Raw genomic sequence first — 27,326 nt, forward strand, 5'->3', positions numbered from 1 at the left:
TCTCACCAATGAGGCGCTGCTGAAGCCGACTTCACAGCCCCTAAATAGAAAGCCTAAGAGGAAGCCATCTGTCATAAATGAGAGTGAGCACCTAGAACTCCAGAAAACAGAATGATTGAGTAAAGGACCATACAGTAAGTTTGTTTCAAATGCCTAAAGGCATAAAGGAAGGACTCACCACGAGAAAGTAGTAAGATGGTATCAGAAAGGAGAGGGAGAGGTCTAAAGTAAAGAGAAAGGAGAAAGGGTACAACTGATGCATCTCTCAGGCTACCCGCTTATTCCTTCTACTTACTTCGGGCTCCTGTTACATTCCAGGCCATGTTCTGGGTCTGAGAACGTAAAGGTGACTTTGGGGACAGCAGGTTGGACTCCACCTCAGGAAGATCACCTTCATCCATGCGTGGTGGGTGCATCTTTCATTTTACCCCATCCCGAGATGTTACAGCTAGAAAAGTCCCGATAGAGCATCTCGTTCAACTTTCAGCTCTCTTGGTGTACAGAGAAAGAACGTGAGGCCTAGTAACATAAAAATCACTTTTCTGAAGGCTCCAAGTGAGTGAGTGACAGAGCCAGATCGAGAGCTGGGGCCTTGTCTCCAGTGTCCCTTCCACACTGTTCTGCTTCTGCTGAGCACTTGGTGAGCCGGTGTCCAAGCTCTGAACACCGCATCTCTGTTCTGTTTCCCTGGTGGGCTGATCACTTCTCATGGGCACTCTCCCCGGAACCCTAGTCCTATCAGCTGATCCTGACAAGCAGTGACATAGCTACTCAGCTCAAGAGTGATAGAGGTGGAATGGGAGCCCTGTCTTGTATCAGCTATCCATCCCTCCTCATCTCACCCTCCTGTGCCCCACCCCGCCGCTAGAGAGACTGTGAGCTCCTTGAGGGCAGGGGCTAGGTCTGATTCCTCCCGCTCCGGGGCCTGGCTCAGGGGAGGTGTGAGGACCATGCACTGGATGAGCGCACCTGGGGAGAGGTCCCTCTGTCTAGAGGCCTTTCATTCCCCTGCTGCTCCCTCCTCTTCTGGCATCCAAGGGGTGAGCAGAAAGAGCTGAGTGTTGGCCTCTGCCCAGCAGTATTTCCCTGTGTGGGTGAACTTGGGAGGTCCCTGGCCAGCATTAAGTAGCGCAGCATTGCTGTTCCCTGTGCAGGACTCAGTACTTCTGGGGGAAGCCTCAGGGTAGCGCTAGAATGGCTAACACTGGCTGACTCACCCTGTCCTTTTTCAAGAAAGATCAGTGCCTCCAGCAGGGAACGTCTACTTAGAACTTAGTATCTTTGTTTACAGTGTACTTATTTTCATGTTTTATCTTCTATTTATGGCAAGTGATACTGGTTTTCCATTTACAGAGGTGATGCAAAAAAGATTCCTTTTAAAATAAATTTATTAAGCAAATAGCAAACCAATTTAAAGAAAAATATAAAGTAAATAATAGTACAGGTGGTAAACTGATATGGCAAAGACCCTACTATTCATGACTGCAGCTTGGAGTCAGACGTCAGGGAAATGGAAACGCCTTTGCCTCTCCCCATCCCCCACCCCCACCTGTGCTCCCAAAGAGGTAGCCAGCTGATACAGATGGCTACAGGGCCAAGGACATCTGGCGGCTCCATGGCTCCATTTCTCCGTGGGAGAATGTGGGTTATAAGTAAGCCTGCCTGGGGGGAAAATCTGTCTCCCAGGAACACTCCAGCAAGCTGGGAGGGCAGAAAGCCAGAGGCGGCATCCTGGGAGCTGCCCTGCCCTGGGATGGCGCTCCTTTCTCCATCAGATCAACCTCTTACCTCCTTGGCCCATGCCTCCCTCACCATCAGGGGTCCCAAGCCCCCAGGGAAACTGACCAGTAGGGTCCGTGGCCTATGAGGAACTGGGCCGCACAGCAGGAGGTGAGCAAGCAAAGCTTCATTCTGTTCCGCATCGTTTGCATTACCACCTGAGCTCCACTCCGCCCCCCTGCCCCGCCCCCCATCTGTGGAAAAATTGTCTTCCACAGAACTGATCCCTGGTGCCAGAAAGGCTGGGGACCGCTGCTCACCATGGAGGGGTCAGATTCGGAGGGCTGGGACGTGGCAGCTCCCAGAGACAGGATGGGCAGAGGAGCCCACTGGTTTCCTTTGGCTCTGGGTCCCAGCTGAAGGTGAGGGAGGCCCTCTCCAGCTTGTGTCCCCAAGTTCACTGCTGTGAGCTGGGGATCAAAGTCACAGTTCGTAAAGAATAAGATGCTCCTTTGCCTGGTCTTGACATCTCTTTATGTGTTTTCCTGGAGGGATTATTTCTGGCTCTGGAATCTGGATGCTTGTCATCTCCTGCTGCACAGCTGACGCGCACCTCGACCACACAGTCTGTTCGTCAGCATCCATGCGACCCCTTCCCTCTGACATTGGCACCTTAGATGCACAGTGAAGGACGGTGGAAGCCACTGCAATGATGCTATGTCACGCCTGTCTTGTACTTGTACGGTGAGTTCTTAATCAGAAATGTGATCTTGGCAGCTTCGGGCCCAGAGTCATTGGCATCTCCATTTCACTGCACCGCAGCCGCTCCCCCTCCCCCAGGCGCTGAGCAGAGGCAGCTCTGAGATTCCCTGCAGCACAGGCTCTGTCCACACCCAGCCTGCGGAGACCCAGGTCCAACTCCATTGAAATCCAGATGTGAAAGGCCTGGGGCATTCTTCCCTGGCCCCAACTGTCAGCTGGGCTCCCAGGCTGGAGCCTCAGATTCTTAAGGTCCCTCTGAGGTTGGGCCTTCCTCAGAGGTCTCTAGGAAGCCAGTCCTCTAGGCCCTGGGGACTCAGAAACCCACACTAGTTCGGCCTTCACGCCTCCAGAAAGCAGAGATCTGTTCCAGGGTGACCCGAGGCTGGAGGCCCCACTCTGGATCAGGGCTACCTGTCCGCTGCCTTTGGGCCTGGGGGCTCCCCACATTTGCGCTGGACTCTAGCCTCTGTTCAGGCTCAGCCCAGCTCACCAGGCCTGGGGCACGGGGTCTTCCTTCCCAGGCCTGGGGCCCCCAGAAGGTGCTGCGGGCTGGGACTTTATATGGGATCTGGGGGACTAAGGAGCTAGGAGGGGAGTGTGGAGTTGAAGGGGCAGGTGGGGCAGTTGCTTGGGCCTCCAAGTTGCCCCCGAGGATAGGAGAATCTGGGGCTTGGTCCATCAGCAGGGGGACCCCAGAGCCATACCAGTCCTCAGAGCGCTCTCGGGGGGTGCCGGTGGGCTCAATCCACAGCTCTCCCCCAGGGCGCCAGACCAGGGTGGGTGCGTGGGTGCTGGAGTCTGGCTGCAGAGAACGGCGGAACAGACGCTCAGCCAGCACTGCCGTGGTGAGGAGGAAGAGGGCGGCCAGGGCAGCCAGAGCCAGCATGATGGGGATGCAAGGCCCACAGGGCAGTGGGGGCCATGAGGCCAGCTCCGATGCAGGGGGCCCCTCCATGTGCCCCGAGGGCTGCTCTGGAGTCCAGGGCATCTGCAGAGACAGGAGTCGGGAGAGGAAGCACAACTAGAGAGGGGAAGCGGCAGCAAGTGCCCAGACAAGATGGAGTAGCGAAGCAGGAGTAGCGAAACAGGTCAGGGGCTCGGAGTCTGGCCTGAGAAACAGTCCCGCGGGGCGGGGCGTCAGGAGGACACCAGGCCTGCGGCCTGGCCCTCCCATTCGGAACCCCCAACCCCCTCGTAGAAGCCCTATTTCCCTCCCTCCCCAGGGGCTTCGGACAAAGCGCAAAGGGTCCCAAGGGTGTCTTTCCCCCCATCTCCTCAGGTCTTGCTGGGCCTAGAGAAGTGGTGGTACTGTTCCCCAGGGATTCCCACCTACAGTGGCTGGCTTCGGTCTTCTGTCTTCAGGCTCCTCTCTCCCTTCGGAGCACCTCTTCCCTGTGCCTGTGGGAGAGCGCAGAGAAGCGCCTCAGATGAAGGCGGAAGGGAGGGCACCACCTGTTGCTGGGCAACTGTGCCCCAACTCCCCTGCCCCAAGACTGTTTCTAAGGCAACCTGGGGGATGTGGTCACTGTGGTGAGCAGGCGGGTTCCTGGCAACAGAGGTGGGGCCGGAATGGGCAGTGGTTCTGTTGAACTTGGTGTCACCCCATAGTCAGGCCCCAGAATACTCACCCAGAGGCCAAGCAAGAGGAGACAGAGACTCTGTCCCACCCATGTCCGTCCCCCACTCCTCCCACCATGGCACCAAGGCACCTCCCTCGACCTGCTCTTTCCACTGCCCCGGCCCTGTCCCGCCCACTGAGCCCTGCCAGACCTGCTCTTGCCATCCAGCCCGCACATGCCCTCCTGCTTCAGCTAGCCTCCTCCACTCTTTTCATGGACATACATCTCCATGTCTTCAGACCATTTAACTCCAGTTTTTGTTAGAAAATATCTAGCCCTGGCTGGTGTGGCTCAGTGGATTGAGTGCTGGGCTGTGAACCAAAGGGCCGCTGGTTTGATTCCCAGTCAGGGCACATGCCTGGGTTGCCGGCCAGGTCCCCAGTGGGGGCATGTGGGAGGCAACCGCACATCAGTGTTTCTCTCCCTCTCTTTCTCCTTCCCTTCCCCTCTCTCTAAAAATAAATAAAAATCTTTAAAAAGAAAAAATTGAGAGGTGAAGCTTGGGTAACAATAATATCAGGCCTCTGGGAAGAGTCCAGGGTCAAAAACAGTCTTGGGCATGTCTCCAAGACTCCGAGCATTGGCCAGCTAGGCCCCTTTCTCCTGCTGCTGAGGGTGGGAGGAGCCTGGGTGGGGGCACAGTGGAGTGTCAACAGCTCCTGGACTGGAGTCCTATCAGATTGTTTAGTTTGACTCATTCACTGACAGATGACAAGTAAGCCCCAAATAAGGGAGGTGTCATGTCCAAAGTCACATAGCACATGTACACAGGGATGGGGGCAGCATAGATAGAAATTTCTGGTCTGGCAAGCTCCCTGAATGTAATAATACAACTCTTACTGAGTATTAGTATTCTGTTTTGCAAAATGACAGCCTTTTAATGTGAAAGGCTACAAAACTATGTTGAAATGTTAGTGTCTCACAGAAGGGGATCACAGGGGCTGTCTGACTCAGATTGCTCTGCCCTGGCGGTTTTGAGGAAAGGGCCGGAAGGGGCCCAGAATGCGACAGGGGTGGGTGTTGGTGGAAAGGAAGAGCCCTGTGGCTCTGGGCCTTACAACATGCAGGAACCTGATGAAACTAGAATTTGAGGAGGTTATAAGCCTTAAAATCTGAACTTAATATCACTGAACTGAACACTTAAAAATGATTAAGACAGTAAATTTAATGTTATATGTATGTGTGTCAATAAAAAAGTATTTTAAAAAGTCTATATAAATAAACCTGAAAATTGTTATGTATGGTCTCTTTCAATTAGTCTTTCTTTCAATAAAAATAAAAACACTAGAAGGGTAAACATTATTAAAAACCAGAAAGATCAAACATGATTTTTCTGTTTCCAAGAGTCAAACTGGGTGTTTTGATTCTTAACAGTTTTTTATGACTTAAAAACAAAAAAAACCCCCAAAAGCTTAGCCCTGGCTGGTGTGGCTCAGTGGATTGAGTGCCGGCCTGCAAACCAAAGGGTCGCCAGGTGGATTCCCAGTCAGGGCACATGCCTGGGTTGCTGGCCAGGTCCCCGGTGGGTGCACATGGGAGGCAACCACACATTGAGGTTTCTTTCTCTCTCTTTCTCTCTCCCTTCCCCTTGCTCTAAAAATACAGAAACAAAATCTTTTTTTAAAAAAAGCTTAAAACATTTTAACTAGTTCCTCAAAAAATTAAACATAGAATTACCACATGATCCAGCAATTATACTCTATGTATGTACAAAAGAACTGAAAGCAGAGACTCAAATAGATATTCCCACAGCAGTGTTCACAAGCCAAAAAGCTGAGACAACTTAAATGTTCATCAGTGGACTCATGGATAGACAAAATGTCACACACACACACACACACACACACACACACACACACACACACAAATATTATTCAGCCCTAAAAAGAAAGGAAATTCTGACACATTATAAAACATGGATGACCCTGTAAGACATTATGCTAACTAAAATAAGCCAGTCACAAAAGACAAATCTGTATGATTCTGCTGATATGAGGTCCCTAGAGTCGTTGAACTCATAGAGACAGAAAGTAGAATGGTGGTAGCCAGGGGATGGGGGAGTGGGAGAAAGAGCAGTGATTATTTAATGGGTAGAGTGTCAGTTTGAGAAAATAAAAAAGTTCTGGAGATGGACAGTTGCGATGGTTGCACGATTATGCAAATATGCTTAATGTCACTGAACTGTCCACTTATAAATCATTAAAATGGTAAATTTTATGTTTTGTATATTTTACCACAATAAGAAATTTAAATAATACTATAGAACATGGAAACATTGAAAAGAAAATTATTCCCCATAATCTCCTTCCTCCCCAATAAACCTGTGTTTTTTAAAGTTTTAAAAAAGATTTTATTTATTTATTTTTAGAGAGAGGGAATGGAGGGAGAAAGAGAAGCAGAGAAACATCAATGAGTGGTTGCCTCCCATGTGCCCCCACCAGGGACCTGGCCAACAACCCAGGCATGTGCCCTGACTGGGAATCATACCAGCAACCCTTTGGTTCTCAGACTGGTGCTCAACCCACTGAGCAACACCAGCCAGGGCAAAGCTGTATTTTTTTTTAATAGGCTCTGCAGTGTGTATATCAGAACCCAGGTGTCCTGACTTCCAGGTTTCTTCCCCCATCCCCCACCCAAGAATTTCTGAAAAAATGGAATCGGGATGCTACTCAAGGAGTCTATGAAACAGAAAAGTCTCTGGGACAGAAATGTAGAAAACAGGTCTTGGAGGGGGTGTGTTCTCAGTTGTGAGGTGGGTGCTCCAGGAGCCAGGTGTTCAGGGATGAGCTTGGCTGTGATTGGAACCAGTGAGAAAAAAATTTCTTTGTAAACTAGGCAGGTGCCTGTGTGAGGCTGAAGGCAGAGTTCTGTCCTTGGTGCTATCTGTTCCTAAGTCTGTGTGGTGGTTTCAAAACATGTCTGCAAATTCCTTGACACTCCCATCCTAAGACTGGGTCTCATCCTTGCCTCGTGGATATAGGCTGGCCTTAGTGACTCACTCCAGTGGAATATGACAGAAGTGACAGCTTGGCTTTTGAATCTGGCCTGGGCACACTCCACCCTGCCCCTTGATGAATGCACTTAGAACCCAGTTGTCATGTGTGAGGAAGCCCAAGACACCTGTAGGGGCCCTGGTTAAAGTCCTAGCTAGAGTCCCAACTGACAGCCCACTACCCAAACCCTTAATGAGCAGCTCTTCAGATGACCCCAGCCCCAGCCTTCCCACCACTTCAGCTGATGCCGAGTAGAGCAGAGGTGAGCTAACATGATCTTGGTTGTAGGCCTTTGTTTTTCATCACTTGAATATTTCCTGCCAATTCCTTCTAGCCTGCAAAGTTTCTTTTGAGGAATCAGCTGACAGTCTTATGGGAGCGCTCCAGTAGGTAACTAACTGCTTTTCTCTTGCTGCTTTTAAGATTCTCTCTTTATTTAACCTTTGGCATTTTAGTTATGATCTGTCTTGGTGTGGGCCTCTTTGGATTCATCTTGTTTGGGACTCTCTGTGCTTGTTTGACTTGTATGTCTATTTCCTTCACCAAGACAAGGAAATTTTCTATCACTATTTTTTTCAAGTAGGTTTCAATTTCATGTTCTTTCTCTTCTCCTTCCAGCAGCCCCATGATGCAAATGTTTGCATGCTTGAAACTCCTTACACTATGCTCATTTTTTTGGATTCTTTTTTTCTTCTTGCTGTTCTGATTAGTTGTTTTTTTGCTTCCTTGTATTCCAAATGGCTGATTTGATTCTCAGTTTCATCCACTCTACTGTTGATTACCTGTAAATTGTTCATTTCAATTAGTGTATCCTTCATTTTTGACTGGATCTTTTCTATGCTGTTGAGGTTCTCACTAAGTTCACTGAACATCCTTATAATCAGTGTTTTGAAATCTGCACCTAGTAGATTGTTCTGCTCCATTTTGTTTAGTTTTTTTGTGTGTGGAGTTTTGTTCTGTCTTTCATTTGGGCCATGCTTCTTTGTCTCATCATTTTTTCAGCCTCTATGTATTTGTTTCTGTGTATTAAGTAGAGCTGCTACATCTCCTAGGCTTGGTAGCTTGACCTACAAGGTGTCCTGTAGGGTCCAGTGCCACAGCCCTCCCTATTACCCAAGCTAAATACTCAAGGTGTGCTCACCACATGAGCTGTGTACACCCTCCTGTTGTAGTTGAACCTTGATTGTTCTTGGCATGTCCAAGGTCAGCCACCACCTGTGTTTCATCCGGAGTCATACACCATAAGTTACAAAGTGATCTGCTGATGGCTGGTACTTGTCCTGGGCTTACAGGTGACCTGGCAAGGCCAATCTGTGAACCATGACTGGTTTCTGTTAGTGCTGGGCCTAGGGCAACTTAGTGAAAGGTACGGGGCTTGCTGAAGCCAGACACTGTTTGTTTTGAGAGAATTTAGAAAAATCTGAAGCATGGGCCAAGATAAGCCGTTCATGTGGAAAGCCACTGAACAGCTTGGGTGGGCCTGAAAGTTGGGTGGGGTCAGGCTGCAGGGAATCACCAGGGTGGGGCAAACAGTGTAAACCAGGTTGTTGGAGTGTCAGATATGGTGCCCACCTGTGGGCTCTGCGGGGAGAGGGCTCAGAAAAGAAACAATGACTTCCGCCAGCACTTCTATCTGGGAGAAAGCTCCCCACCCCCACAGCTCTCACTCTGATGCCAGAAAATTCAGTTCCTTCCTATATGTCTCTGATGCCTTTCAATCTTCTGTCTCTGCACTGGAGCTCAGAAGGAGTGAGTATGAGTAAGTCTGTACATGGGCCCTTTAAGAGGAACTACCTGGGACCCGAGAAGTTTCTGTCTTCCACAGCCTCAATCCCTGTTGGTTTTTACAGCCAGAAGTTATGGGGACTTATCATCTTGGCACTGGAACTGTGGGCTGGGAGTCCTGGTGCGGAGCTGGGACCCCTTGCTCCTGAGATCTCCCTGCCAATTTTTATGTGCCACAAGTGGATTAAGACCAGCCTGTTCTCTGTCTTTGCCCTTCCCACCAGTCTTGATATGGTTTCTTTGTTAATTCTCTAGTTGTAGGACTTCCATTCAGCTCGATTTCTACAGTTCTGAATGATGGTTGTTCTATAGTTTAGTTGTAATTTTTATGTGGTTGTGCAAGGAGGTGAGCCATGTTTACCTATGCTGTCATCTTAACAGGAAGTGCACATTTCTTTTTTGTATTGCATTTTAATATATTTGTGTAATATTTCATTAAAAAAATCTCTTTTACAAAAGCCATCTCTCTCTCTAAGCTTATTTATGTCTTTCTGAACTAATGACATTATGACCTCCCAGTTTGCTGACCTAGAAATGTGTGGGATAACCTGGAATCTTTCCTCTTTCCTACCCCTTTCCCCAGCCAACTGGTCCAGGTGACTGTATATGTAAAGTGCTCTGAAAATGTATCTGCTCCTTCCGATCTCCACAGCCACCACCTTATTCAACAGCTTCTGGCATAGTTTCCCTTACTCTCATTTCTTCCCCATCCTGATTATTTCCAGGTTAATCTTTTAAAAAAATAGTTCTGATCCTATCACCTTCCTGCTTTAAATTTTTTAAAAAATATATTTTATTGATTATGTTATTCAGTTGTCCCATTTTTTCTCCCCTTTATTCCCTTCCACCCTGCAACCCCCTCCCAACAGCATTCCCCTCTTAGTTCATGTCCATGGATCGAACATATAAGTTTTTTGACCTCTCCATTTCCTATACTATCCTTAGCCTCCTCCTGTCTATTTTGTACTTACCATTTATGCTTCTTATTCTCTGTACCTTTTCCCCCTGTCCCTCCTCCCCCTCCCCACTGATAACCCTCCGTGTGATCTCCATTCCTGTGGTTCTGTTCCTGTCCTAGTTGTTTGCTTAGTTTGCTTTTGTTTTTAGGTTCAGTTGTTGATAGTTGTGGGTTTGTTGTCATTTTACTATTCATAGTTTTCATCTTCTTTTTCTTAGATAAGTCCCTTTAACATTTCATATAATAAGGGCTTGGTGATGATAAACTCCTTTAATTTTATTTTATCTGGGAAGCACTTCATCTGCCCTTGCTTTCTAAATGATAGCTTTGCTGGATAGAGCAATCTTGGATGTAGGTCCTTGCCTTTCATGACTTGGAATACTTCTTTCCAGCCCCTTCTTGCCTGCAAGGTTTCTTTTGAGAAATCAACTGATAGTCTTATGGCAGGGGTGTCAAACTCATTTTCACCAGGGTCCACATTAGTCTAGCAGTTGCCTTCAAAGGGCTGAAATAATTTTAGGACTGTATCAATGTAACTACTCCTTAACTGTTAAGGAGTTAAAATTACATTCGGCCCTTCAAAGGCAACTGCAAGGCTGATGTGACCCCTGGTGAAAATGAGTTTGACACCTGTGTCTCGTGGGAACTGCTTTGTAGGTAACTATCTCCTTTTCTCTTGCTGCTTTTAAGAGTCTCTCCTTATCTTTAACCTGGGGTAATGTAATTATAATGTGCCTTGGTGTGTACTTCCTTGGGTCCGATTTCTTTGGGAATCTGAGCTTCCTGGACTCCCTGGAAGTCTGTTTCCTTTGCCAGATTGGGAAAGTTCTCCTTTATTATTTTTTCAAATAAGTTTTCCATTTCCTGCTCTCCCTCTTCTCCTTCTGGCACTCATATGATTTGGATGTTGGAATGTTTAAAATTGTCCCAGAGGTTCCTAAGCCTCTCCTCATTTTTTTAAAAATTCTTATCTCTTCATTCTGTTCTGGTTGAATGTTTATTTTTTTCCTTCTGCTCCAAATTGTTGATTCAAGTCCTAGTTTCCTTCCCTTCACTTTTGGTTCCGGGTATATTTTCTTTTATTTCATTTTTCATAGCCTTCACTTTTTCCTCTATCATGCAACCATATTCAACCATTTCTGTGAGCATCCTGATTCCCAGTGTTTTGAACTGTGTATCTGATAGGTTGGCTATCTCTTCATTGCTTACTTCTCTTTTGGGGACTTTGATCTGTTCTTTCATTGAGCCATATTTTTTTTGTCTCGGTGTGTCTATTACATTGTAAGAGGTGGACTCTTAGGTATCTGCCAGGGGAGGGTAACCCATGTTTCTGTGTTGTGAGGCTGTATGTGGGGGATGGGTCTGAGAGGGAACAATGTTGCTTGCTCAGCTCTAGGCCAGCTTTCAGTCACTTCCCCTACTACCCACAAGCAAATTGGAGCCTTCTGATGCTGATTTTCAGGTGGGTGGATTTGTGTGTGTCCTAGGACCCTGTGGGTTTCTCCTATGAACTCTCCTATCAGACTGGGATTTTTTCTCGCCAGCACAATTCCCACAAGTTTTTATAGCCAGAGGTTTTGAGGCTTTATTTTCTCGTGCTGGAACCCTGAGTTGTGTGGTCTGTCTTGACCCCTAGTTGTTCCTCCCAGTTTACCCACATGCAAATGTGGGACCACCTGGTCTGCTAACCATCACCTTGCCTGCCCCAGTCCTCCAGCTGCTGCCTTGCTGAGAGTCCTCTCCACCTCGGCTGCTCCTTTCTGCCCCTCCTACCGATCTGGATGAATGTTTTTTTTTTAACTCCTTGGTTGTCAGGCCTCCATACAGTTTGATTTTCTGGCAGTTCTGGTTATTTTTTATTTTTAAATTTGTTGTTGTTAAAATAAATAAATAAAATCTTTAAAAAAATTTGTTGTTGTCCTTCTTTTGGTTGTGTGAGGAGGCAAAGTGTATCTACCTATGCCTCCATCTTGGCCAGCTGCTTTAAAAATTTTGAGGGCCTAGTATTGCCAACAAAATCAAGTTGAAATTCCTTGGCTAAGCACACAATACCCTTAAGAGTCTGGCTCCAAACCCACCTTTCCAGTCTCACACACAGACAAACTCAAGCTCACTGAGCCCACTGTCTGCCTTCCTCATGTGTGTTATTTATTTATCCACTCATCCAATAAATGTCTAGTGATGTGGTACTTTACTGGGTGCTGGGGATACAGTATCTCTTTCCCCTTAAGATTTTAACACCCCTCTACCTGGCCAACTTTTACTAGTCTGTCAAGACTCCACTAAAACATCACTCCTCTGGGAAGCCTTCTGTGACTTCTCCAAAGTTTAAGATCTGGAGTCCTCTCTCTGTTAGGTGGGAAGGGTGAGCAAGTAAGGCTTGCCAAGAGTAAATGATGCTTATTTATTCACCCAGGATCTCTTAAAGAATGACTCTATTTCCAGGCTTCCAAGGAAAATTATCAGGAACCAACCAAGGTGGATTGGCCTGGACTTCCAAAAAAAGCAGCCAAGCCAGATCGACTAGCAAATGCATCAAGCTGGAAATATGGTTGGATACCTCATTTTTGGGAAGAGAAGACAGTGTGGGTTGGAGAGTGTATAGATGGGAATGTGCCCACATTTGGATGCATGTGCTTGTGCTCTTGTGTGCCTGGGCATGTCAGACTCTCTGAGGATGGGCTGAATGGAGCTGTAGTCAGGGGCACAGCTATGATTATGCTGTGAGGAGTTCGGCTACCCTTGTGGGTAGAGCCCCCTTAAGGACCTGAATGCAAAATGTCAACCCTAAATTGAGTTGGGAACATTTTGGCTACTAGTAAAATCACAAATCCAAGCAATATTTATTATCTACTGGGCAGCATGTACAGGGATTCGACAGTGAACAGTCAGACACGGTCCTTGTCCTCGTGGGGCTTACTTGAGGGAGTGAGCAACCAGGGTCTTGAGCCCCAGAATCAACATGGCCCAAGCTCCTGCTAGTCTCAGTATATGCTAGTTAGGTACGCTTCCTTGTGTGTGTGAGACTAGGAAGACTTCCTGGATAAAACACTCTGATTTATTTGAGGATGGGCAGACAGGGGAGGGAGAAGAGGCAGGATTTTCCAGCAGTGCACCCTCTTTGAGCAAACACGTGTTTACAAAACTGGAAGTTACAGTTCTGTGCTATGTTCTGTCTAATCAGAAGCTCCAGATGATGCCAGGCCTAGTGTACATGATCCTCAAAGTAAGAGGTCTGGGAGGTTGGTGAGCTACCCGCTGGAGTTCTGCTCACTTGCTAGTCTTGCAGTCTTTCAGGCTGCAAGTGAGCAGGTGCTGCCTTCACTTCTGCTTGAGTCCCCTCTGCCCATTTTAGCAGCCCTATACCTCAAGAGTTCTCTGTAGCCCTGAACTGAAGCTGGAGCTCATAGTCACCATCAGGAGATAAATGAGACCTGTTGGATCTCAAGGAAGAAATCAGTTGAGCTAAGTATGGGTAGGAGCCACGTGTCCACATGGCCACTTGTTGCAGATCTCATTTCTCTACCATGAGGCCATTTGGAGACTCATTGAGGTCCATTCTAGACTAAGGCTTTCAGTACCCAGCATCTGACCCTACATTCTGTGATACATTGTTGCCCAGTAGATGTACCCTCGAGAAAGAAAGGCCCCAGGGGCTACCACATCTTTTCCCAGCTCCTTTGTGCAGGGAGCCTGACTATACCCAGCTCTTAGTCTGATTCTGGTAGAGACAGATGCTCTCAAGAAAACATTAAGCTCCATACACTCCAAAACATACCTGACCATCACTGGCCATCAGAAAGATTTACTCCCTCTGTGGGCTGTTGGCCACCTGAGATCCAACTGGAGGACCCACTTGTATCCTGGTTCCAGGAGATGCCTCCATCCTCTTGCACTTCTATCCCAATGCCAAGGGCTCCAGCTGGATCCTGAATTCATGGCTCCACTGCTGCACTTTCTATATGCAGCAGGACTGGGTGACCAAATTTTATTTATTATTATTTCATGTTATGAATTTCACCCTTTTAAAGTGTACAGTTCAGTGGTTTTAAAGATATTCATAAGACTACACAACCATCACCACTATCTAATTCCAGAACATTTTTATCACCTCAGAAAGTAGCCCTTTAGCAGTCACTCCCCATCCCCGACTCCCCGATTCCCTGGCAGCCAGTATCTGCTTTCTGTCTCTATGGATTTGCTGATTCTTGACATTTTATGCAAATGTAATCATATAATATGTGGCCTTTTGTCTTTTCCTCCATGATATAGCATGAATCAGTACTTCACTTTTTATAGCTGAATAATATTCCGGTGTACGAATATACTGCATTTTATCCATTTATCAGTTGATAGACATTTGGGTTGTTTCCCCTTTTGACTATTATGAGTAATGCTGCTATGAACACTTATGTATGGGTTTTAAATCTGTTTGTTGATTTTAGAGAGAGAGATGAAAGGAGAGAGAGAGGGAGAGAGAAATACCGATCTCTTGTGCCACCCATCCATGCATTCACTGGTTGATTCCTATATGTGCCCCGATGGGAGATCAAAAGCACAACCCTGTCATATGGGGACAAAGCTCCAACCAAATGAGCTACCCAGCCAGGGCTCCTGTATAGGTTTCTACACGTTTTCAATTTCTCTTCAGTGTATACCTAGGAGTAGAGTTTCTTGGTCATATGGTAACTCCCTGTTTAACTTTTTGGGGAACTGTGGGTGGTCAGATTTACATCTGCTGAGTTTATCCGCTTCTCCTTATTTTCTCCCAGAACCCGCCTACAGCACCAAAAGCTCCACACCTTCTCACCCTACATTGTTGAGTACCGCTGTGAACCCGGCTCCTGGGCAAAATGCGGAGGCCACCAGCTTCAGGCAGGAAAAGAATCTGCAGCAGGCTCCAGGGAGACTACTGCAGGTAGACTTCATCTGCTTTCTCCCTGCCATGCTCATGTTACCCATTCTGGCTGAAGCCCCAAGACCTCCTTTTATGCAATGTTAATATGACTGGAATTCTGGAGCTTAGTTTTCAAGCTGCCTTCATCCACGCACATCCAAGGCCCATCTCAACACTGCCTACTGAGCATGGTGTGCTTGGACTTTGCCACACTTATCTGGGATCAAGTGGCAGCCAGGGACGGTAGGGGAGGTGATCAACTCGGGAGGCTCTTGACTCATGGTCCAGACCGCAACATGAGCTCCAACATTCTGCTGAGGGCTCCAAGCAGAATGTTGGGGAAAGTTGCTTTGCACTTCAGAAGTTTAGCTTCAGCAGATACAGGAGTATGCAGTCAATCCTAAACTTCTGACCAGACAGAATTTAAACTTTAATCCCAGCTCATGTCTCTCTGAAAAGTACAACCCAAAGTAGTAAGAAGCAGAGAAACAGTCAACAGAGAGCCACATTTTATACTTGGAAACTGAGGCTTAAAGGGCTTCAGTAGCTTGTTTGGAGTGACACTTGCCTGGGAATATCCTGGTTTTAGCACTGAAATTCCATGTCTCAGAAAACCCTTTAATTCTGGGCCAACTGAGAAAGTTGGTCTAGGTTATCCAAAGTTACATAACTCATGTGCTGGAGCTGAATCTGAACTCAGCTCTAACAATCTCTAATATCCTCTTTTCACTACATGAATGATTTACTGAGCAGGTCAATCACATGAAACATATTCAGAGCTTCAGTGGAAGAGTGCAGTTACTTCTTGCTGCTTTCCCCTTCACACTTGTCCTCTCTATAGTGGGGCCCAGCCCAGCTGAGAGTTCCAGCCCTTACCCAGGGCCATCTTGCTGCCAACAGGGAACAAAGACAGAATTGATCTCAGGGGAGTTTCATCACTGCCCAGGCCTGGCCAGATCTCACCTACCTGGCTGCCCAAGGTATCAAAAGTCAGAGATTCCAGCCTTGAGAGCTGTGAAAAATAAATTAGAAAAGTCTCAAGTGTCCCCTCTTTGTGGAAATCTGGGGAGGTGGAAGGCACATGGCTTTAGAACTAGTCAGCCCTGGTACTAAATCTAAGCTGCCCAGCTTAACAGCTGTGAGACCCTTGGCAATCTATTTAATTTGTGTCTGCGTTTCTGTTTTTCACAAATCACCAACTGAAAGGACGTTGGGAGGATCATATTAGATTGTTTATATAAAGCACCCCATACAGTAGGCATTCAACATTTGGGTCCCCTTCCACCTTGATCTAGCATTGCTTCTCATCTTTGAAATATTATAAAGAATTTGCCCCTTCACATTAGAGACTCACCTTAAATCTTTTCTTTTGTAAAAGATTTTATTTATTTATTGTTCTAGAGAGAGGAGAAGGGAGGGAGAAAGAGAGGGAGAGAAACAATGATCAATTGCTTCTCACATGCCCCCAAATGGGGGCCTGGCCCACAACCCAAGCGTGTGCCCTGAACTGACCCTTCAGTTCACAGGCCAGCACTCAACCCACTAAGCCACACCAGCCAGGGCTTAAATCTTGATTCCATTCAAGACTGCTTTACATTGACCATCAAAATCCCCAGGCTCTGAGCCTTACCTTTCTCCCACTCCATGTTGCTGGTCCATCTTATTGACACATTTTCCTGGAGTCCATCACTAAGTACTTACCCTCCCTGACCTCAATCCACCTCCTCCATAACCTTGACTGTATAATGTATTGCTTTAGCCCCTCTCTCTCCAGCACTTGTCAACCTGATCCTTCTGCCACCCCTTCCTCATACATTTTCCCTGGACGAACACAACCACCTTCCTTTTGTCTTATCCCAAGTTAGTAAGTTCTATGGGAGAAAAATCACACAACTCATCACGTTTAGTGTCTCCAACTCCACCTGGTTGCTCAATCATCCTGTAACATAGATCTGGGCAACTTTCTCTTTCTTGCCTACATACAGTTGCTCTTCCAAACTTTTCATAACTTCCCTAAAGAGCTCTGCCCAACTCCAACAACTCTCTCCATGAACCAATAGCTTCTTCTCTCTGCATTAAGAGAGCAGGAGCTCTAGCTCTCTCCCTTGTTGATTCTCAGCCTCCAAGAGTTGGATTGCCCCCCTTTGCCCCTTATTCCCACTCCAGCAGGGGTAGATTAGTAATTAGAAAATAAACATCGTGCTTAGCTCTTGGCTCCATTCATGGCTTGCCTGGGGATTCTACTTGGCTTCCTTCAGTTCTTACAGCCTTGCTGCTTTTCTTCTGTAGTGAAGGAAGATGTGCCCCACTTTGTACCCTCTGCTGATCTTCCTACCTTGTTCAAATATTGCCACTCCTCCTATGCTATTGCTCCAGCTATAAATGACTGTGTATCTTCCACGTGCTTAGCAATTTGCTAAGCACATTTTTATACCTTGTTTAAACCTCTAAAATAACCCTTTGACGAGAGTCTTATCCCTTCTTTACTAATGAGGTTCAGAGACTTTAAGTAACTTGCCCAAGATAATGGCAGAGCTGGATCTCAGCCAGCTTCTCTCTGCTCACTCTGCAATCCTGGTATCTGTGACCAACCTCGCTGGCCATGGGCAGGATCCTCATTCCCTCCTCTGTGCCTGACTGATCTGGATCTGCTGGCCCTGCTCATTCATGGCACTCTGCAGAGCTCTTCTTTTAGGTTTGCCGCTCAGGGTGGTTCTGAGCCCCTGTAAGGCAAGAAGCTTCATTTCCCTGTCCAAGTGTCCTCTATAAATGCTTTTGATTGCATTAAATTCAAGCTATCTTTGTCTGTGTATCAGTGTTCTGTGATTAGTTGAGCATTTTGCCCTTATTCTTTTATACATTGAGTGGACATGAAAAAGTGATGATGCTAGAGAAAAGATATGAGATCTCATAAACTTGGCACAATAGGAACAAAGTTGAGAAAGTATTGTGGATGTAAAGTCAGTGACTCTGGCCTCAGCTGGACATGCACTGGGCTTTGGTTGGTCTGGAATATGTTCAATTGAGAAGGAAATGCATAAAATTGAAGCATATATATGGAATGCTAGCAATAGATGATTCAGGTTTACAACTAAAACATCAGGGATAATTAGGAATTTTATGTTTTCTCATTTCCACAGGATTTCCACTCCTTAGAAGGAGACTCTGGTCTTACCTGTGCTCACTTGATACATAGAGATACACTTCTTTGGCCCTCACTGTGTGTACATGTGCTGGAGCTTTACTCACATTCACCATTAAATTCTCACAGCAACTCTGGGATACAGGTACAGTTTTCTTCTTCTCCTACCCTGCCTCCTCCTCCTTCTTTAAGATGAGAAAACAGAAGCAAAGAGAAGTAAAATAACTTGGCCCCGGTACACGGCCTCTCAGCAGTGGTAGCTGGGCTCCCACAGGGCCCGTGTTCTTCACTGGGACTCCACACTGCTCTGTCTAATGCACTTGTGGAGCATGCCATGTGCAAGAGCAGATGACTATTTTGAAAACTTTCATGATGTATATAAAAGAGGCCAAATCTGCTCATATTTTTAGATAAATTCTTCCTGAAACAAATCAAGAACAAGTGTGCGCTGGCAGAATGATCTCAGCTTGCTCCCACTTGGATAGCAGCCCATCCAGCAGAGGTGAGCACTGGGTCTGGCTGAGTCTCACCTGCCAAGGTGGGTGGGGGCTCCATCCGTTCGAGTATTATATTCTCACATGTTTATAGAGTGATTATTCTGTGTGAGGAAGAAAGCAAAGGAAGCAAAGGGAGGATGAACTAAACAAAGGGTGGGAGAGTTGCGGTGGATCAAACAATTCAATGAGACGGGGAGACTGAAAGCAAAGACACAGAGGCTCCAACAAGCTGCGCTGTCAATGTGCCTCAATGAAAGAAACTTAAAACCAGGTCCCCAAGTGACTGTAACTGCAGTCCTCCAAACAGACCTACATAAAATTCTTTCTCAAGTCTTACTATGCATATGACCACATCTGTAGAATCTGAACTCAAGCTAAGCCAGAAAGTGAAGCTAACTGTGAGAGAGATCACAACTGCCCAGATGGCCTTGACCTGGAGACCAAACAGGAAGGCTATGTTTTGTGGAAGTTCTGCATGGAGAAGAGAATAAACACTTACTCAGTACCTACCACATGTCAGGTCTCTACCAGAAGGTTGACAAAAATTTATTGGTCTCATTATCTCCAATTTACAGATGAAGGAACTCAGTAGGCCATGAAGCAAGTAAGGGCTAGAGTCAGGCTTTCAGTCCATATCTCTTTATAATACAGTATTCTGTCAGTGAATTCTTAGTACAGTGCTATAGCTTTCTGACTTCAAAAAACCATTAACTCATTTTGTAGCATGTATGTATATGAAATTATGTTATGTACCTTCAATTGATATGTTATATGTCAATTATATCTCAATTTACAAAAATGATTAACAACATACTCACCTCTCCGGAGTTGGGTCTCTGGCACTGCTCTAGTTACTGCTCTAGAGGTGTCCCAGCCACTTCTGGCCTGACGGTTTCAAATTGAGTGCTGGTTTACAAAGAACCTTACCCTCAGGAGTAGTAGAGCTCTCATTATTTTCAAGGTTTTTGTTTTTCTTAAGCTGCAGTTCACAACAGGAAATCACATGTTGTACTGTGTTCCAGTACAACAGTATACAGCATTTAACTGCAACAGTATTTAGCCTTGGGCATATGATGCTCTCTTGTTTTCTTTTAAAATATCCTGGTATTGAGCTGTTAAAGTGATTTCATGGTCCACTAGTAGGTTAAGACCTACAGTTTTAAAAACATTGTCTTTGAAGAATTTGATTGATCTTGAGACTTCTTTTTCTCATTTTACAAGTGCAGAAATATAGGCTCCAAAGAATGAAGTGACTTCTATAAGTTCACATAGCTAAGAAGTGTTGGATAGACCTCAACCTGGAATTCTGTCTTTATGTCCAATATTCTTTTGTTAAAAGATTTTGTTTATTTATTTTTAAAGAGATGGGAAGAGAGGGAGAAAGAGGAGTGAGACATGGGTGTGAGAGAGCTGCATTGATTGGTTGCCTATGGCACACCCCCAACCAGGGGGCCTGGCCTGCAACCCAAGCATGTATCCTGACTGGGAATCAAACCCTGCGGTTCGCAGTCTGGTCTCAATCCACTGAGCCATACCAGCCAGGACAATGTCCAGTATTTCTCCAGAGGCATTGGAAATAAGAAACTAAAGAAAACCCAAACACAACCCTGCAGGAAGAGAGGCACAGATGTGTGAAAAGACAGAGGAGGACCATGTAATAGAAGTCTCACTGCACCCTAGGCATTTGATAGTCATTTATGGTGTACTTGCTGTGTGCCAGCTGAGATGCAGGAGCTGGAAATTCAGAGATGGATAAGACAGTCCCTGCTTCATAATGTGCTCGGAGCCCCAGCCTGGTAGCTCAGTTGGTTAGAGTGTCATCCTGAAACACCAAGGTTGAGGATTAGATTCCCAGTCGGAGCACATACAGGAATTGACCAATGCATAAATAAGAGGAACAAAAAACTGGTGTTTTCTCTCTCTCTCTCCTCTCTCTAAAATCAATCAGTAAATAATTTTTTAAAAAAGAAGAATGTGTTCAGATTTAGTAGGAGGCTTCCATATATACAGATAAATTACAGTTCAGGGTAAGTAGAACCAGGCTAGTGATGTGGGAAGGAGAAAACATTCCAAAGAAAGGAATGAGGAACTCTGTTTGAAGTGGAGGTGCTGGGAAGGAAGGGACCAAGGAGTTTGTGAGAGAAGGTGGTTGGTGGGTATAAGAGGGTGGTGGTAGTATGGGCTGAATGTCTTGAGAGTAAAAGATACTGAGTGAGCAGAAGGAGGAGAGTCTTTAGGCAGCTGGAGTAGAGTGAGCAAAGTGCAGGGACTGGCATGGGGACACAGGGCACGCAGGTAGGGGTGGAGGGCCCCACTTTGCATTTAGTGAAGTCACTTCTGCTCGTTAGACTAGTCATTGGAACAGTGAAGGGTGAACAGAAAAGCAGTGTTCATACTTGTTTTTGTGGTAAAGTCCTTTGTTCAGATGAAACCGCCATGAAGGCCCAATGTGTAAGTGAGGAGGTAGAGAGATTTTGTGGAAAATTAGCAGGAAGCCTACATGCCATCATTTGGAAATATTTTTTGAAAAATCCTTGATAGAGATAAGGGGCAGATTGTCACTTTGAGGTCTGAATTCGCACCAAGACTTTAAGAAGAGGACAAAGCTGCTTTGTCTGAGAGGAGTAGCTCTCAGACAGTCCAGGAGGGCAGGAGAGGAGGACCCAGTAAAATGAGGAAATATCCACGTGGCTCCCGCTATGGCCTCCCACTTCCATGATTACCCGCCCTCCAGTCCATTCTTCCTTTATCAAAACCCAGAGTAAGTAATCCTTTGAAAAGACAAAAACCTTCAATGGCTCCCTCCCCTCACTCTCAGAAGGAACTCAAACTTGTGACAGTGGCCTCCCAGGCCCTGCCCCCTCTGCCCGCCCCCTGGGCTGCCGCCCAGACCTCACCTGTGACAGGCTTCTCTGACATATCCAGCTGCCCTGCCCTCCCTGCTGTTTCTGATGTCATCCCACATGCTTCCTGCTTACATCTCTGGTGCTTGCCCATCCTCCCTGGTCTACTCTTCACTCAAATATCTGTATTTCTCTCCATCACTTCAATCAGATCTCTTCACAAATGTCACCTGAGCCTCTTCATCCCTCCTCATGCTCTCCCTCTGCTTTGTTTATGTCTTCACAGCACATATCGTGCAGTAACGCAGTTGTTCATTTGTCAGGTTGCCCACACTGGAGGGCAAGCTCCCGGCAGCTAGGATTTGACCCTCTTCCTTCGTGCTATCTTTCCAGCATCTAGAATGGTGCCTCCAACATAGATGCTCCATAAATGGGTTGAGTGAGTTGCTTTGCCAGAGGGGCAGAGACCACAAGACGGGTTGAGATAGCAGGAAGCTTTGGGAGAGTTTGGACTTTCACTGCCTATATGACTGGGGGTGGGGTGAGGTTTAAGGCAACTTCATCCAGATATTAAGCACAGGTGGGCTCCCAGCTGGCATATGGGTTAAATGTGAAACAGATCAAGCTGGAGCTGACGAGGTGGAAGCAGAGTGAGGCCTGGTGTCCCACTGCCTTTACCTTCTTTCTTCTGGCTCTTCAGGCACTGCATCTGAGCAAACCCTAGGTGTGCAGCGTTAGCTACCCAGTGGCCTTCCTCGTCTCTGGGTCCCACAGAGGATGAACCCTGAGACTCCTTCCATCACAGGAAAAGCAACTCTTGCACTCTGGAGAGGGGACTGGAGGTTTGTCTTAGGGAACCCAGGGACCAGTCTGCGGGCCTGGGGGAAGCTCTGGATCTCTGCATAGGTGGGGTCAGTGAACCAGAGTGAACCTATGATGCTGTGGGAGCTTGTGTCCTGAGGGTCCCTGATGTGTCATGCATGGGAATATGAGGGCATTCTCCCATGGTGTTTACCCCGGACCTCTCTGAGTGGCCATCGTTTATTTTCTAACTTTGGTCACATACTGTGTGATATGCTCCTAAGAAGAAAGAGTTGAGATGGACAGTGGTGAGGCGGACAGAGAGGAAAGAGAGAAAGAGCTTGGAAGAGATGGAAAAACAAAGAAGAGAAGAGGCAGAAGGAAAAGGTATGGAGGGAAGAAATTTAAAGAAAAAGCCTCAGAACAGGAGATGTGGGGGAAGGTCAAGACATAAAGGGAAATGTCTTGACAAGAAAAAAAATCTGAAACATCCTAAATTAAATTACAGTGGGCAGGAGAGTAAGAGAAACAGGCAAGAATAATTAACCAGCTAATAGCTGTGGGCCAATGAGCAAAGACTGCTCACATTCCTGGGTGTGCGTTAGAGCTTTGGATCAAGCTCTAGGCGTGCATTAGGCCACCACGGACACCACAACATGAATATGCATGAACTTTCAGGCTGTTGCCTTGAAGACTGTGCTCCTACCCTAGAGCTGCCCCCCTTTACCTTTTTCCAACCCCTCTTATCTGTAGCTAGTGTAAATTCTTTCAAAAACAACTTACATCTTCCTTCCCCAAAACATAAGGTATAAAAGATCCCTCCAGGGGATCTCCAGGACAGTGGACACACTGTCTTTTCCACCTAGCCCTGCTGCTGGTAGTTCACGCCCCAGCACCTGCTCCTTTTCTGATTAGCATATAGCTCAATAAACTTTCTTTGAAAAAGGCTTTCAGCCACAGAAGTTAAGTCTTTGGTTTAACATGAGAGAGTTTGGAAAGAAAGGCAACCAGAGAGGATAGGGACACACAAAACAGAATGGCTGGAATGAGGTAGAATCGTGTCACCTGGACACACCTATCTTGGACTTGGAGATGGTTGGGGAGGAGAGTTCAGACGTGGCATCCCTGGCCATCCTCCTGGCACCCAGAATCCCCCTGCCAGGATCCCTTCCAGCTCCGCAGGGTGAGGCTCCCTTTGTTTCCTTGGGGGAGTGCTCAGTCCCAGGTGGTGAGCTTGTAAGGGGTGGGGTGTTCTGAATGCCTTGATGATGGTCATTGATAACTAAGGCGCCATCCTTCTCCCCACTAGGAAGGACCTGCTGACTCAGGGTTAGAGGCCCAACCCTAGAAGGGTCACGAAGTAGAACTCAAGAGTCGGTCCTAGGGATTTGGGGTGGAGAGGAATGATCTTGGCAGAGAAGGGCCTGCAAAGATGAGAAATCTCTGATATCAACCCTGGGGAAGTTTAAGGCCTACCGAAAAGAACAATTGTTCTGTGTAGTCTACAGCCCCAGGGCTATAGCCCTAGGGGTCCTGAGGGCCTTGAGCCTAGACTGCGTCTGCAGGAGGACGTGTTTACTCTTAGTCCCTCAGCTTCCTTCCCACGTGCGCACTGGACTGACTCTGTGTGTTCCCAGAAGAGGATCTGCAGGTGTTCAGTGTCCACCTGCAGCCCCAAGTTGCCCTTCTCAGAAAGAAAATGATTGTGAAGGGTCTGGAAGTTTGAGGATGGATGCGGGGGAGGGGGAAGCAAGTGCAGTAAAATTTAACCATGGTAAAATCTACATGATTAGTACTTATTGTACAACTCTTCCAACTTTTCCATATGTTTGATTTTTTCATATAAAATATCAGGATAGAGAGGAAAAATATTGTCTGGCAAATAGCAGGCCCTCCTAAGTATAATACGTGGACAGTGAAATTCCTTTCTAGGAGAACTGGTATTTCAGATGGCAAGAGAGGGCAATGTCATCCCTAGAGACGACATATTGCAGATGAGAGTGCCAGCAAACATTCAATAGAGGAGGGAGAACCTTAGGCTACACCCAGAGGTGATTAGTAAATGTGCCCATTTAAAGCTGTTGGCTATTTACTTGGAGACCTTTTCTCAGGTTTATTGTGCTCCTCCTGAGTGGACCCCACTCTGCCACCTGTAAGGCCTGGGAGGAGGGGCAGGATAAGATGTTCTAGACCCTGCCTGACAACTGACCCTAAAAGATTGATCATGTTTGCCCAGGAGGCGAGGTTCACACGATAAGGAGCAGGGGCAAGGCTTAGGCCTGGTATAAAAGACCTGGCAGATTCTGGGGGTTGCTTGGTACCTGAAACTGCCAGGTGAGGGGTGGCTGAGGCCTGAGCTAAAGGTGACAGGATGCCTGGATTTGAGTTAGGGGAATTCAAGCTGAGTGGGAGGAGAGCCTGCCTGGATTGAACAGCAGAGGGGAGGCTTGGGTGTCAGTTAACTGGGGCGTCTGGATCTGAGTTAGACATAGGTACTTTGATATCTGGGTCTCAGCTGAAGGACTGGAGACACTTGGGATGCTCAGGGGCATGGATATGGCCAAATATGTGTTAATGGAGGAAGAGTTATGACAAATAGACCAGGTACCCAGGATCTAGTATGTTAAGCTGGTCCCAAATCCTACAATTTTTCAGTCTATCCCATGCCCACCAGACATGCTTAGAAACTAGGGTCGGCACAGTCTCCTCTGTCACTGCCTTCACTCTCCAAGAGACACGGAGACACACCTCTAAAATGCTCTTTTCCTTCTTAGACCAGGGTGAAGGTAGGAATTTAAACTATGCCCCAGATGCCCCATAGGCCAGGCCAATCTACCACAGGTGGACTTCAGTTAGGTTTTCTCAGATTCCTGGTTTGGCAAACCCAACCATTTCTATGACTTGGAGATTTCCTCTACTTTTTCATTTTATTTTATTTTAATTTTTAAAATTTTTAATTTATTTTTAGGGAGAGGGGACAGGAGGGAGAAAGAAAGGGAGAGAAACATCGATCAGTTGCCCCTCATATGGGCCCCAAGCCCAAAACCCAGGCATGTGCCCTGAGTGGGAATCAAACCAGGAACTTTCACTTTGTGGGACTCTGCCCCTCGGACTGAGCCACACCAGTCAGGGCTGTACTTTTTCTTTAGAAAAGTCCTTTCCTACGTTGTGCCAGGAGGCAACAGGGCTTGACACAGTTTAATCCAGAGAGAGTGTTAGGGCTTCGGACAAAAGAGGGAGTTTGGCTACAGGCTGACCAGGGAGAGGCAGAGGGGTTAAGGACACAGCAGGAGTACCTGCGAGGAACAGGACTGACGACCATGGACAACTCTTTCAAAGCCCAAGACTAGGTGGGCTAGGTCTGACTTGAAGGACCAAGAAGCCTGAGTCTCAACTGGAGATCAGAGATACTTGGATAAATAAAGTCCCAAGGGAAAGGGTAAATCTTTACTTTCTCCTTCCTTCCCATTCCAGCTCCAGAATGTTGACCATCGCTCTTCTCGCCCTTCTTTGTGCATCCGCCTATGCCAATGCCAGTAAGTAAGAAGCCAGGAGCCCAGTACGAGGGTCACTGCTAGTGGCCACGGCTTTCAGAGGCAGGCTCGGGGTGGTGGGAATTGAGTTGTGGGGGGAATAGGGATGGTCGGGAGAAACTGAGCTCTCAGGGAATTTCTGTCTCCAACAGTTCAGGCTAGGTCCTCCTCCTATAATGGAGAGTATGGAGGCGGTGGTGGAGAACGATTCTCTCATTCTGGCAACCAGATGGATGGCCCCATCACTGCCATCCGTGTCCGAGTCAACAGATACTACATCGTAGGGTAAGATTCTTTGAATTTCTGTGATTGGGGGACCTTCTAGGATCTTATTAATTGGGAAGTTCTCAGTCACTTTGGGTCATACCTGTTTCAATCAACAAGACCAGGGATGATGCAGTAAGTGGAAGTCGTTAGAGGCTGGGATCGAGACCTGCACTGCTGAAACCCCTATAACCCAAACATGAGTGACCTTGGATAAATCATATACCATATGTTCTCAGGGGCCTGGAGGTTGTCTAGTTTGGCCCCCATCCAAGGTTTATTTATTTTTATTTATTGGGTTGAGATGGAGGGAGAGAGAGAGAGATATCAATTTGTTGTTCTACTTATTTATGTATTCATTGGTTACTTTCTTGTATGTGCCCTGACTGGGGATTGAACCCACAACTGTGGTGTATCAGGTCAATGCTCTAACCAACTGAGCTACCTGGCCAGGGCCCCATTCAAGGTTTAAATCCCCTCTGGCATCCCCTGTCTTTGCATGATGCCTCTCTCAAAACCTGCATCCTTCTGATCCTGGATCTGCATCCTGGACCAGTCTTTTCCCTCGTGAGAGCCTTTCAAATATTTGAAAAATTGCTTTGTTTCCTTCAGGTAGCGGGTGGGGGGCCAGGTGGGAGTCTAGATCTCAAGCTCCAACTCTGACACTTACTGTCTAGGTGACTCTGGGCAAGTTGTTTTCCCTTTGTGAGCCTGTTTGTGGTCAACATGAGGAGTTGAAGTTCCCCATATGATCTCCAAGGGCTCACCCAGCCCTCATAGACTGTGGGACTGGCAGGAGACTTATCATCCCTGTCACCAGTTTGAAGGTCTCAGTGCGTAGGCCAAGAGGTCCTGATTTCTGATCACCCTACTCAGCGTCTCCCTTTCTTCCATCCTCACCCTGTCCCCAGTCTTCAGGTGCGCTATGGCAAGGTGTGGAGTGACTATGTGGGTGGCACCCAGGGAGACATGGAGGAGATCTTTCTGCACCCTGGGGAATCAGTGATCCAGGTGTCTGGCAAGTACAAGTACTATCTGAGGAAGCTGGTCTTCGTGACTGACAAGGGCCGCTACCTGCCTTTTGGGAAGGACACAGGCACAAGTTTCAATGCTGTCCCCTTGCACCCCAATACCGTGCTTCGATTCATCAGTGGCCGAGCTGGCTCCCTTATAAATGCCATTGGCCTGCACTGGGATGTCTACCCCAGTGAATGCAGCAGCTGCTGAGCCCCAGCCTCCTCCTAGGCAGGGGAGCAATGCAGTAGGGGGTGGGAGAACCCCCTTACCACTAACCCCATCCACAAGGCACAATTAAAAAAATAAAAGGACATGGCTAAAGCTAGTGTGTATGTGGGTGTCTCCAGCTGGGATCCACCTCCTGACTCTGGGTATGTATGTGTGAATCTCACTCTTGGCTATCTGTAGGATTTCAATCTGGGGCAGTATGAGTATGGGAGGATGAGGGAAAGGTGTTAAAGTTTTGGGCTTTTCTTCATTGTTTACCAATAGGAGA

General features: G+C 47.0%; 2 protein-coding genes and 1 long non-coding RNA gene across 7 annotated transcripts; 2 read left to right on the plus strand and 1 right to left on the minus strand.

Moving 5' to 3' along the window:
* Positions 1–1,370: 1,370 nt before the first annotated feature.
* On the minus strand, positions 1,371–4,172 carry CUNH16orf54 (chromosome unknown C16orf54 homolog). Of its 5 annotated transcripts, none has more exons than XM_045849338.1 (3): positions 4,110–4,172; positions 3,811–3,879; positions 1,371–3,469 (listed from the first exon to the last, which is right to left on the minus strand). In XM_045849338.1, the coding sequence occupies exon 3, from the start codon at positions 3,467–3,469 to the stop codon at positions 2,795–2,797; it is 675 nt and encodes a 224-aa protein (XP_045705294.1). In that variant the 5' UTR covers positions 3,811–3,879; positions 4,110–4,172; the 3' UTR covers positions 1,371–2,794. The 5 variants fall into 5 exon arrangements, with proteins under 5 accessions (XP_045705294.1, XP_045705289.1, XP_045705292.1 ...); XM_045849333.1 differs by having other exon boundaries at positions 3,815–3,879; positions 4,110–4,165; XM_045849336.1 differs by lacking the exon at positions 4,110–4,172 and adding an exon at positions 3,991–4,084 and having other exon boundaries at positions 3,815–3,879.
* Positions 2,333–5,341, plus strand: LOC123825702. The gene is made up of 2 exons (XR_006786933.1): positions 2,333–2,463; positions 3,761–5,341. It is a non-coding gene; the product is annotated as an uncharacterized LOC123825702 (long non-coding RNA).
* A 20,149-nt stretch (positions 5,342–25,490) lies between these two features.
* ZG16 (zymogen granule protein 16) lies at positions 25,491–27,151 on the plus strand. The gene is made up of 3 exons (XM_045849111.1): positions 25,491–25,552; positions 25,702–25,834; positions 26,725–27,151. Exons 1-3 carry the CDS (start codon positions 25,498–25,500, stop codon positions 27,038–27,040), a joined length of 504 nt encoding a protein of 167 aa, XP_045705067.1. The 5' UTR covers positions 25,491–25,497; the 3' UTR covers positions 27,041–27,151.
* Positions 27,152–27,326: the final 175 nt, after the last annotated feature.

This window comes from Phyllostomus hastatus, unplaced genomic scaffold, assembly GCF_019186645.2.
Source record: "Phyllostomus hastatus isolate PE091 unplaced genomic scaffold, TTU_PhHast_1.1 phas_contig_64, whole genome shotgun sequence".
NCBI lineage: Eukaryota > Metazoa > Chordata > Mammalia > Chiroptera > Phyllostomidae > Phyllostomus > Phyllostomus hastatus.